Below are 13,064 nucleotides of genomic sequence, written 5' to 3' on the forward strand. Positions count from 1 at the left end.
CTACCTCATGAATCACTTGCCCCTCTCTTTTAGATTGTAAGCCCTCACGGGCAGGGCCCTCCTTACCATCTTGCTTTGAATTGTATTGTAATGTCTTCCTTATATTGTAAAGCGCTGAGCAAACTCTTGGCGCTATATAAATCCTGTATTATAATAATAATAATAATAATTACAGGCAACTAGCCACTTTATTAGTTTCATCCAAAAATGGTCCATTATACCGTTCTCTTTTTCCCTTATTTGAGGGTCTTCATCAGCTGCTGAAAATGAATTTGCATAATTATATTCAGTATGTTTTTAATGACATGTACAACACAAGTAGTACAAGTTGAAATCGAAAGGGGAAAGGCGTTTTCCTCGGGCGGCATATTCCAGGGGGGCGGAAAAAATGCCGCCCCCCAAAACATTTAGGCAGCCGGGCTGCACAGAAACTGGCTGCCTAATGTCAACGGGGAGGAAGCGGCGGGTGGGGGAACAGGAGGAGACGTGGGACGGAGCGGCAAGAGGCAGGGGGGCGGAGACAGAGAAGATGGAAGAACCCGAAGACTACAAAGGAGGAGGCAAGGGCAGAGACCGCGATGGAGGAGGTGGGAGGCATCGCCGAGGCTCCAGTCGCGCAGTGAAGCTGAGAGAGGAGGCTGTGTTTCCTTAAATTTAAGCAATTTGACCACCAATTCCGCCATTAGCTTATCTTCAGAAAACGTCCAATGAAGTCTAGATTTCACTTTATTTACAGTTTATTGAGAGAGTATCAGTTAACCAAGCATTTACAATGGTTTGAGGAATTTTCTAATTTAAAGGCAGGCACTGATGCAGATCACAACCAGAATAGACACACCAGGTGCACACAGTCTAATATTAAGAGAGTTTTCTGCCCATTTGTATTATGATTACACGTCTCTTTTAAAGTAAAATCCAAACTAGCAAATAACAAAGTAAATGTTTCAAAGCAGGTGAGAAAAGTAATGAGGTTTGGCCATAGTTCTTATTACATAACCTGTTTATAGAAGTCCAAATGAACTCTCAGTTTAAATCAGCTAACTACATTCCGGGTCCACCAAATAAAAAGGTGTTTTTCAGTTAGTTTTTGTTTAGAAAGCAGCCGCATCCTGAGAGGAACAGACTGTCCCCTGCCAGCATACTGTAGAAAAGCACCCTTTTTTGTGTGAAAGTAGAAGCCTTATTCACACCCTGTGGTGTGAATAAGCTCTAGCTCACAACCAGAGCTAGAGCTTTTTAATCAGCTGGTAGTATGAGATGTGACTGCTTTCCAAAGGAAAAGAACTGTAAAGCTGTGTATCCATGGGTTTATTTATTTTTTTGTTCAACCCGTGGGCTGAACAAGAAAAATAGAACAGATTCCTCCATTAACTGCCGCTGCCAGAATACTTGAATGGAGTTAGCAGCTGATTGGCTGCAAGCTCCGTTCGGCAAATAATTTTCCAACCGGCTCCTTTGATCAGCTTATTGAGGGACACCGGGCGAAAGGGTGCTGACAAAGACACCCACTGTGCAAATTTCCGCCAGTTCATCAAGAACCGGCAGATGTTTGCACCGTGTATACCCTACTTAAGGCCATGAGTTTTGCTAGGATCCAGAGCACCCTTGTCAGATTCTCTAGTTCAAAAACTTTGCAATTTAGCAATTCTAATGAATTGTAAGCAAAAAACTGAGATACTAGTGGAGAGGAGAATGGATGTACCAAATAAATCAAAACCTTACAAATAGTAATTAGCTTTGAGTTCAGGTGGACCATGAGCTCAAGCCAAATCTATTCTGCTCACAGTACATTGAATGGGTGAACTATATGTCTTGTATGCTTGCCTGCCTAACCTCTGTCTGTGTACTAGCAACCAGTAATGCTGTACAGCCCACTGTGATGCTGGTTACCTCACAGTGTAATTGGTTGTTATGGTGCACCCATCTGCGTCCTAGCAACCAATGACACTGTGCAGCCCAGCAGCTAGCATCCTATCTAGCAATGATGATGTGCAGGTCTTACAGCGTCATTGTTTCCCTGGGTTCAGTTCGCTTGAACATTTGCTGAACCCATATTTCTGCCTGGGAACTTCCAAGTGAACCGAACCCGGCTCATCCCCCCTTACAAATAAAGTTCAGTAAAGATCAAAGTATATTTTTCTAAAGGATCCTTCTTGGGATGACAGCAACAACTTCAAAGGAGACTCGAGGGACCCATTAGAAGACCATGAGCACAGGGCCAAGACTTTGCACCTTTAGCTGATTTAATTGATCTGGAATTTAAAGGGGATCTCCAGGAATTATCTGCAGATTAAACAACAGCTGGAGGTCAATGTAATCTGTAAATAACACTTACCTCTCTGATGGCCTTTCCCAGATATGGCTCTCAGAAAACTGTGACCAGAGTGCAACAGTATTGCTCATTGCTTCTGATCTGTGTGCTTTCTAATTCCCATTCTTGCTATTTTATGGAGGGAATTAGTAGCTGGTGTGAAAATCTACGGAGCTGCCATTTGCAGCAAGTTCAACGGTACTGCTAGCTGAACACTTCCAGACCCTGCTATTTTCTGAATGGAATTAAAGCTGCAAATGGTGTCCCTATAGACTTCAATTGCAACGACTAATACAGGAGTAGACTCTTGTGAAACTACATGCCCCATGAGACGTTGCAAGACTCTGACAGCCAGAGGCATGACTCCTAGAGGCAGAGGGATGTGTTTGATCCATGATAGGATTAGTAGTTTCACCACAGATGTAGTGCTAAGGTTGCCTACCCCTAGATTAATTATACTCATAGTGTAGAAGCCACCAGATGTAGAAAGTGCACCGACCAGAAGCATTGAGCTAACAGTACCTCTGCACGCCAGTCATAGTTTTTATAGACCTGTATCTCAGGAAAGACCTCATGCAGGTAAGTGTAATTAAACCATGCCACTTATCTCCTACTGTTCTCTCCCCACATAATTCCTGGACTAAGGTTACGTATTACCCATAGGGGAATTTTCCAATGTGTTTCTGTTTTGCACTGGGTAAACTGTGATTTCTGGATTTCTTTCCTAACCTAATTTTAATTTACCACCTAAGTAGTTCATACGGTTCTGCTACAAAGTAAATGTCTCAGATGATCCACATTATGTTCACCTGATTGCACTGGAAGCATGCTACATTTCCTAATGATCTAATCTACCGCACGCAGCTGTCAGATGAAGGTACATATAGTAGCAGCTTCCTATTACTGAGACTGAGGTTTTACCTCTAATGCTGTAAAGATCTTTCACTCTCTTAGAAAAATACTTAATTTGTTCTAGGAACAATCAATACATTTCTTACTGTGCCGATGACCACTGGAGAAAATAGTAGCAACATTTTTTTTTTTTACTGAAGTTACTTAGGAATAGGTCACCTGCAGCTATCCGAATGTGTTCATCTATATTGCATTACCGGATGTATCTCAAGCTTTGATGAACACTTTTACATTTATGATTAGAATTTAAAGCAGAACTTCTGGCAAGTCAAATCTTAACCCTTGCAGCGGGGCTACACTGCAAGGATAAAAGTGTTCATTTGTCTCTAGGGAACTAAAATAACAAAGTTATACTCACCCGAACCACAATCCCGGCTTGCTCTTACACAGCTCCCTCCAACCACTCCAGCGATTCTATGTCCCTCGGCATCCTCACATTCTATACAATGTATAGAACATAATGAAAAAAGGAGAACCAACCCCCAAAGTGATGTACTCCTTGGGAATCAATCAAACAATCTTATTAAAAATATAACAATTTATTAAATAGCAATACAAAACCATAAACATAAAACCATATGCGTATGTCCTGCTTCTTATCTATATATTATATATACTCAAAATAATTTCTGGAAGGTCTAGCCAATTCATATGTTGATTTAATCATGCATAGTTTAGCAGTCCAATTTCAACTTGATTTATAGGACACTAAAAAAAATTATCCTATTGCAATTATTGTGACATCACACTTTAAAATCAAGTTGCAATTGGACTGCTCATAAACCATGCATAATTAGGGGTATTTTTTTTTATCCGGAGATGGACTTTAAATGCTTTGGTCTTAATCAGGATAACTGAAATAACAGATATTAGAAAAAACATTCACAGTGTATGATCTAACATAGCAAATAAGTGATTTGTGGCCTAGTCACAACCGCGTAATTAGAGTATTAAAGACATCTGTCCTTTCATATAGCGTGCAGTAGTTATTTAATATTTGACATGATTCTATGCTTCCCGAAATGAGGATTTGATAGAATTAAATTTGTATTGCAAGAGCACCATAGCTACTGTGTATATAAATAGGTAGATAAAAATAGATCTAAAGCAGGTCTGCATTCATTGTAGAAAGTTATGACACTGAACACACAGAATGATAACTAAACAAAGGCAGCAAAATGCCTAATAAAATGTTATTGTAAGAACTTTTGTAAGAACAACGTGTATGGTGTCCAGATGACATCATCCATTTCTGTGGAATAAAAACTTTTTTTTATGGCGTTCATATGTTTCTAACTGCCAATTACATGCAATGAAAACACTGTGTGGGTGGCAGTTTCTTCTTCTCAGCTAAGAAGGTCATAACCAGCATTAAAAATTATCTTTTTTGTTGTAGTGGAAGCTTTCCTTACTTTGTTTCTGCATGAGCCTTGCTCCATAATGCAGTGAAAGAGTTTGGCACATTTTGTCTTTCTAGTACTGTATGTTAGGTAGTATTCCAATAAATTATTTGTACACCTAATCATTAAATCTAATATAATCTTTAAAATGTTAAGGAATTTTCAAACATTATTTTCATTATTTTTAAATCTGCCACATTCCCCAGGCCTTTTCCTACCAAAATCTCCTTGAGTCCTAGAGTTTGTTTTTTTTGGGCGGGGGGTTTCTTTCGGCAATGGCTTGGTTTAGCACCTCGTTCCTTTTAGCATTTGTAGTCTACCTTAACGTATTATACATAATATTTGCAGGACAGATAAGACTTTAATTTAATTATATTTGCTTGTTTTTTATTGGGTAATAATAATTATTATATACATAATATATATATACATGTGTGTGTGTGTGTGTGTGTGTGTGTGTGTGTGTGTGTATGTATATATATATATATATATATATATTCCCAATGCCTAGCCCGATACCAGAACTTCCGGTTTCAGGAAGCTGTGCGGCAAGTCATTACACCCTGCCCGACTTCCTGATTGACCGGGAAGGTGGCTCCATGCTCCCTCGTCACTTGGTGCTAGCTGAACACTTCCAGCCAATAAGTAAGCCGGGCGGCGTGTAATGACTCATCGCCCAGCCTCCTGATTGGCCAGAAAGCCGGTTTCATGCTCCCTCGTCACCTGCTGGACGAGGCAGCATGGAGCCCACTTTCTGTGCAATCAGGAAGCCTGACGTCGTGTAATGACTTGCTGCCTGGCTTCCTGATTGGTGGGGAAGCTGGCCCATCAGGAAGCCAGGCGGCGGGTCATTATCCGCCCCCCAGCTTCTTGATTGGCCGGGAAGCCAGCCCCATGCTACCTGGTGACCCCCAGCTTCATGATTGGACAGAAAGCGGGCTCCATGCTGCCTCATCACCCGGCTAATCGGGAAGCAGGGCGCCGAGTCATTACACGCCGACCGGCTTCCTTAATGGAACTTCTGGTATCGGTGTTTGGTATCGGTGAGTAACGAAGAAAAAATATAGGTACTCAATACCGAAAAAACGGTATCGGTGCATCCCTTAGTGATAAGTAATAGTAAAAAAAATTGAAAAAATGCATTTTCCTGTAATTTTCCCAGCACAACATTTTCGTAAATTGGAGCACTCCCATATATTTACTGCAAAATACTGTATAAACAACAAAGTCTGCTGAATAAATAATATCACATTACCTTTTATGTAACATAGCAGAGTAGTAACGCTCAAAGTGAACATATGCGTTTTACTTTAGAATAGCTTGACTGCCCTTTCGGCAGTCAACGGTTTGTATAAATTGTTAGCGTAACATTGAGACAAGATTAAATCCAGTTGACAAGGGCACAAATTAGCACAACAGCAACTTTTGCACTGGTTTGCGACCACTAAAAATTTGAATGATGTTGAATTCACAGCATTTGCTGTTTGCACGGTAAATACAAATGTCACCCAGATTTTCTAACTTCATTTTTTGGACCTGGGGGAGTCATATTGTTAGGTAATATTTGCATTTATTTTTTGGAGGTTACAGTATATATTTAAATAAATAAACACAGTGGGGGGGAATTCAAAACTGGAGCAGACAAAAACTGGAGCAGATGTGCATGGCAACCAATCAGCTTTTCAATTCTTAACTGAATAAACTGAAGAGAAAAGCTGATTGGATGCCATACACAACTGCTCCAGTTTTTGTCTGATCCTGTTTTGATACATTCCCCTCATTGTATACTTAATTATTTTCTATTTGTTTTACAATTATTTTTTTTAACAAAAAGTCAGTGGAAACCAGATCCAGACCCTCAATGCAGCTATGCAACAACTGGTCACTTCTAATAGTGATCAAATGCTGGCTGCAATCAACTTGTAATAGATCTACTGCTGCAGTGAGAGGTGGGACAGAGCTGTAACAGCTCTGCCCGAGCCTCCATACTAGTAGGAGGTGCTGTGATATCACTCATGACATCCCTTCCTGTGTACTCACGATGTGGAAGAAGACTTTGCAATGATTTTTGTACAAGATTGAGCTCATACGGCAGTCAAAGTTGCTTATCAGCCTTACACAGCATGACATTACCCTGACCGGTTCGGAGCTGTATTTGGCCAACCTAATGTGGCTCAAAGCATAATCCTAACCCAAAATGTATATATTATTACTGAGTTAGGATCACCTTTAACTATATTATTTACAAGGACTCTGATAAATACTGGTACATATTATGTACAATCAAAAGCACATGTTGTTTTCACTCTATTATTTAGCTAATTTCACATTTAATAAGATTATTCATGGTCCATCAAGCAGGAAGTGCCTCTAGGCAGTAAGTTATTCATATAAACTGTTTCTCTGTTAGCTAAACTTTGATGTCCAAGTCTTATTGAATGGCACGGCTCGGGGGTAAAGATTTATAAATCTTTAATGAAGAAGTGAAAACAAAAAGGAATATTTTGTCCTAGTATCCCTCCACCACTATGGGCCTTGCTATCTGAAATGTGTCACTAGGATAATTGTATCATTGATGTCACTGGAATAAATGTGTCTATTGCTGTTATTTGCGGGAAATACAACAACCCATTGTAGGCTTTGAAACGATACTGTTTGGAGTTAAATTAACAATCTGTTTGCAGAACACATGACTGTGACAATTTCTAAAAACATGTCTTTGGACATCCTCTGCCAATGAGAACATATTTGTTTGGTCCCTCCTTTATTTACTGGAACTAAACAATGCAACTGGCCAACAAGGCATCTGAAAAACATAAATTAAATGTAATCTTTCTTTATAGACTTTAAACATACAAAAATGTATTTCACTTTATGTACAGGGCTATATTTAGCATATTTGCACTCTGAGATCTAAGCAGCTGGGTCAGAAAGGGCAGCAGCGAGCAATATAATTTACAGACTGTGATAACTTTTTGGTTGATTTGTTTTCCTCTTCTGGCCGCCTTTCAGTGTTTGTAAAGTATCTTCATGAGATTTGGGAGATTCACTTCAACCCCCAAGAGACCCTGGAGAGGATCCTCAAAACAAAGTGCATCCAAAGTTTCCAAAAGGCCAAATACAACTTGCTTTGAATAACAGTTTCAGTTTCATTGCAGGTGTATTTGATCTGCTTTAGGCTGCTTTTGCATTCCCATAGTAATGTTTGGAGAGAGATGCTTTTCTGATGCACACAAACGCCTGTCAACCCTGGCCGTACATTGCCTTTACTGATGTATAATTTCATAGTGAGGTTGAAGACACATGTCCATAAAGTTCAATCATGAAAAAAGTTTGCATCCTTAATGAAACCTATAATGAAGAAATACAGAGGCTGCCATAGCTGACCTCTCCTCCTAACAATACTAGTTCCTGGCTGTCACAGTGCGCCAGTGGCTTTAGTATTTGTAAGCTACTAACAGGTATGTAGGTCAGGAGTAGTGATCAGCAGGCATGTTCCCAGGTTTGATTCGCCAAGGGTTTAGTGAATCTTGTTTGAAATTATGTGGACCCGAACTAAAAGGTAAATCCCACTGAACTGTTTTTGAGGCAAATATTGTTAAAAATCTGGCAAATTACTGTAAAAAAAGCATGGAAGCTGGGCACTGCCATGGGGGACATGTTTCAATGCGACAAAAATGTTTTAGATATAGCATACAGCAGGGAGAGGATCTTTTAATGCGGCTTCTAGGGCAACATTGAAATACACAAATCCTTTCAATAACATGTTTTGGGGATGCCTTGATAGCTGTATGTGACATTATGTAAAACACAATTTTCAGAGAGTCTCAGCATACACTGACACAGTGGCGTCACAAGGGGGGTGCGGCCCGCACCCGGGTGACACCAAAATGACTCACAGTCATTTTGGTGTCACCCCCCTCTTAAAAGTCGGGCACTCGGTCATGGACCGAACGCCCGACAGTATCAGGAGAGAGGAGGTGACCCGGCGGCAGACCTTATCCCGCCGGGTGACTGTCCCCTCATATCCTTGCCGGCGTCCATCACCAAGATGGCCGCCGGTAGGTATCAGAATACAGAATGTTCAAATTACTGGCCAAGTAATGTAGTCAACGTGAAAGCTAAATGAAGATATCATACTTCTTCAATGTCATCACCTTCTTCAATGTCATCACCAAAATAAATGAGAGTGACAATGTGTTACAAAGTTGTGGGAGGGCGAGGCTTACACTATTCTGGGGTGGTTTCACTAATGGAATCTAAAAAAAAAAGGAGATAAAAACCTGCCAGATAATTTGATTAACAATGATCAGTTTTTAATGGAGTTAACATGCAACCACATAGACGTTAGCTTCCAGATATTGATTACTCTAAGCTGCTCAGTTCTGAATTGTAGTTGGTTGAACTTGGATCATCAAGTGAATCATCAGCTCACTAGTGATACTTGCCATCTGGCTGTAAAACATCTTCATGTTTTTTTTATGAAGTATAATAAATTAAACTCTGTATTCTAGTTTTAGGCACAGGAGTAAATTCCTTAATAACATTACCATGAGGGTTATTTTATTCATAAGTTCTTAGTATTTAATAACGGCATATTTTACAGTACTTCTAATCATAGATATTTTCACATCTGTCATTGTCCCTTGATGATGCTCACATTCTAATGTCCCTACCACACTTTTACACACAAGTAGGGCCAATCTGGGTTAAAAAAAAACAATTTACCCAGTGGTGCATTGTTAGAAGAAAGTGGATCATTCAGGAAATCCAAACAGGAAGAAAATACAAACAAATAATGTTCAATTTGAAATTTGAACCGATGACCCAGAGCTGCAATTTTGCTTTAAAGTGAACATGTGCCCAGTATATGCACTAAATACACGGAAGTATTTGCATATAATCAACAAGCAGTAAAACACTTTAACATGAGCCCTCATTCATGTCCTTACGTATAGGTAATGTGGAGAAATTCATCCTCAATGTTCACAACAGAAGCACGGAAATCTTGGCTCTTTTCCCATTACTTCTATTGTGCCAGAATCTTGGCAGCCTGCTAGCCCTCTAATATAAACACACAGCACGTGTTTATAAGCTGTTAGGAATGAACCAAAAGGAGACTTTATAGTCTTTGTTGTGATCTTTGAAAATGAATTACAAGCAGCTAAAAAGGTCAGGGATGGCTTATTTTAAAGCTCTTTTACTGCTTGTTGGGAACATGTAAATACCTTAATGCCCATAGTCTGTACACAGTTGCTATTTAGCATTTTCTTTAAGCATTTTATATAAAGCTGAAGTATAATGTAGGCAAATGATACCTTCCCTTGTCCTTCTCTCCTCCCTGATAAATATGCAACTAAAGTAAAAGTCCATTTTGTTTAAAAATAATAATAAATGTGCACAAAATTATAAAAGATAAAAATGTGCATTTCTTATTTTTTTGCATTGGAGCCAGTAAAGACTTTACCCCGATCAGTGGATCTGAGGGACAATGCTCTGGCACTTGCAGGCTCTTCCTCCACTCCTTGTCTATACTGATGTATCACCTTTCAGTTACAGGGAAAATAAGAGGAAGTATAAATGGACTACAACTGAGGTGACGTCACCAAAGTTGTATTCTTTTGAGAATGACAAGTCCCCGTGTCGTGGTTAGTACGATTGCAGATTTGTTCCAAGTTTAAAGGGAAGGCCAGCAGGCTTCTGTAAACATCACAGCTTTTTTGCTTTGATCTTTTATAAAAAGAATTATATGAAATAACACATCCCTGCAATCCCTTTAGATGTGCCTGCTTCTCCCTCCTGGCCACAGGGTGCTACAGACTTTAGCTGTGCAGTCTGATGATTGGATGACTAGTACGAGGCACATCTAAAGGGATGCTGTGGATGTGTTTATATACATTACGGATCAGGTGGAGAGGTGATTGATGAATTATGGAGGTTGTTCAGACAAGAAAAGGAGAGCTCAAGACAGCTGCTGGAGCTTAAAAGGGGTATATTGTGGAAATGCAAGTTTGCAAGGAATTGAGAGTAATCCGTTTCAACACAGCAGAGGACTTGCTACATGTATGGGAAACAAAGCAAGGTAAGGTTGGAGTTTAGCTTCAACTCCATTAGTTTTTGAAACATAAAGCTATGCAATGCTTAGTTCTTATAGCAGCACCTATATTGTTTTGAGATGCGCTGTTTACTACCACATTAAATCAACGAGTGCATAACTCATCATTACTGCTTTGTACAGATTATAAGCTGTCCAATGGAATGTATTGGCTGCACTCGTCTGATGCCGTTTTGAATCAATATCAGACTCCATCAGGAGAGCCAAACTAAAGTGCTTCTGAACATTGGCAAGTTGTCTAGATTTTTTTTTTTTATTCTTCTCCTTGAAGCCTGTTTAGAGGACACCAAGCCAAGCTGTGAGTATTTAATGTCTAGAGAAAGGAGCAGGCATGGGGTAACGTCATCTTGAACCATTAAGTTTAGTTCTTTATTAATGATTCCAGTTGTCTGAAGTGCTAAACTAGAGATATTTGCCAACTTGCTGTACATAGTCTTCTCTGATCGCTTGCTGCCTAATCGTAGATGAAGTTTAATATCCGCCAAGAACGGCACAAGTGTGGCAAAGGAACAGAGCCAGCCCACTCAATAATAATACAATCTTTTATATTTATTTCTCACTTCTTAACCAAATGATTGTCACTTACTGACTGTTAATGCACCCAGATACAAGGAACGTCTGACATGTAGGCACAGTTTGTCTCCTGTTCATATGTAGGCCCATAGATAAGAATATTTGGCTCAGAATAGTGATGGGCTCGATGTTTAAACCGAACGTGAGTTCGACTCGAATATCAGCAGTTCGTGTGTTCGGTGAGCGTCCCGCAAGGCACTGTGCCTTGTGAGCCCTGATTGGCTAAAGCCTTGCACCTGATCACAGATCAGGTGCAAGACTTTGCCCAATCAGGGCACAGAGAACTGGGAGAGCCATGATTGGGCAAAGTCCTGGTGACTCTGCCCAATCATGGCTCACCTGTTACAACTGTAAACAGTTGGGCAGAGCTAGCCGTCACTGCTAGCTCCACCCAATTGTTTATTTGTTGCCGAGCAAGGGGTAGGTATGCTGGTGGGTGCTCGCTACCTCTTGGTCCTGCTGCTCTGTCCACCATCCAGCCCAGTTCACTGATGTCGCTAGTTGGCAGTAGCTCGGCAAGATGCCATCCAGAATGTCCTCAATTTCTAGCAACCAGTGACATCAGTGAGCTGGGCAGGAAGCCGGACAGGCTCTTAGCAACCTGGGACACTGTGGCTGCCCCCTGCTGCCTGTCGCATTATAGGGATGTCCCTGTCTAGACTATAAATAGATAAATTCATTATCAGTACACCTAGTAATGCAGACACTACCTGCCCATACAATATATTCCAGGACCATACATACTTCTTGCAAGAAGCTTCAAGAAAGAAGAGCCTCATGCTTCCCCAAAATGTAATGTGGCCAGCTGGGCTTCTATGCTTGTAGTTTCACCAGTAGTTATTAGAAGCAGCTCTAATATTGCTACAGATGTGGCCAAACACAGGCATACTTGCTATCCAGGTAGAAGAATCCTACATATGAGCAAAACAAAGAATGCCATTTACAAAGTGGGCATGAGCTCAAGATGGCCTTTGTACCTTGGTTGATTTGCTCCCCCCCCACACACCTCCATAATACCTGTATTCCTCCAGTGAGTAATATGATTTAAATCTGAAAAAAATACACCCAAGGCAAATTATTTTAAGTAAATGGAATAATATAAAATAATGTTCTTAATATAGCACTTAGAAATGGTAATTTTCCATCTCAAATATATTAAAATACAAATACCTTTTCCATCATCTCCTTAAGCCAGGTTTTCATAAACCTGAGTTAATGGAAAAAGCTTTTCCACGTTAGTTATTCTTATTCTGTTTAAAAATATTTTCATACGCAGTTTAATTTCTGCTGCTCAGTGATTTGAGTGATAAGTGCAGAGTCAAGCGCAGTTCACAATGAATCTGCATGTGACCCGGGGACCTACTGTCCTCCAAACTGACAGCACAGAAATGTTCAATTCCGTGTCATGCTCCAATGTCCAATGTGTAGCTCACAATACTACATTTACAGCTTTCGGCAATACAGCTGTCTTTTACTGTGTTTGAGATCTCTGAAGTGTTACAACCAAGTTGATTTTCACCACCGGAAAGACAACATTAAATATAAAAGTATGTAACACTTGCCAGGCAAATAAACACTTCATAATGGTATTATGAACACATCTTGAACCTGAACTCCAGGCAAGCAACTAAATACACAAATTAAATAGCTATATGACAGCTATTTTATTGTTTTTCACTTACAGGTTTCCCCATCTCCCCCCCCCCCCCTTTCCCAAACACAAACACACCTTCATCCCCGGGGACTGGCCAGT

The 13,064-nt window shown here is 40.2% G+C and overlaps 1 protein-coding gene across 1 annotated transcript in view; it reads left to right on the forward strand.

Moving 5' to 3' along the window:
- The first annotated feature begins 442 nt into the window (after window positions 1-442).
- Window positions 443-13,064, forward strand: part of LTK (leukocyte receptor tyrosine kinase) — an 87,659-nt gene continuing 75,037 nt past the window's right edge. The window contains exon 1 of the mRNA XM_018560057.1: window positions 443-587. Coding sequence (XP_018415559.1) covers window positions 443-587 — 145 coding nt within the window. The remainder of the gene's footprint in view (window positions 588-13,064) is intronic.

The sequence above is a fragment of the Nanorana parkeri genome, unplaced genomic scaffold (genome assembly GCF_000935625.1).
Source record: "Nanorana parkeri isolate BGI_ZX_2015 unplaced genomic scaffold, ASM93562v1 scaffold430, whole genome shotgun sequence".
Taxonomy (NCBI): Eukaryota; Metazoa; Chordata; class Amphibia; order Anura; family Dicroglossidae; genus Nanorana; species Nanorana parkeri.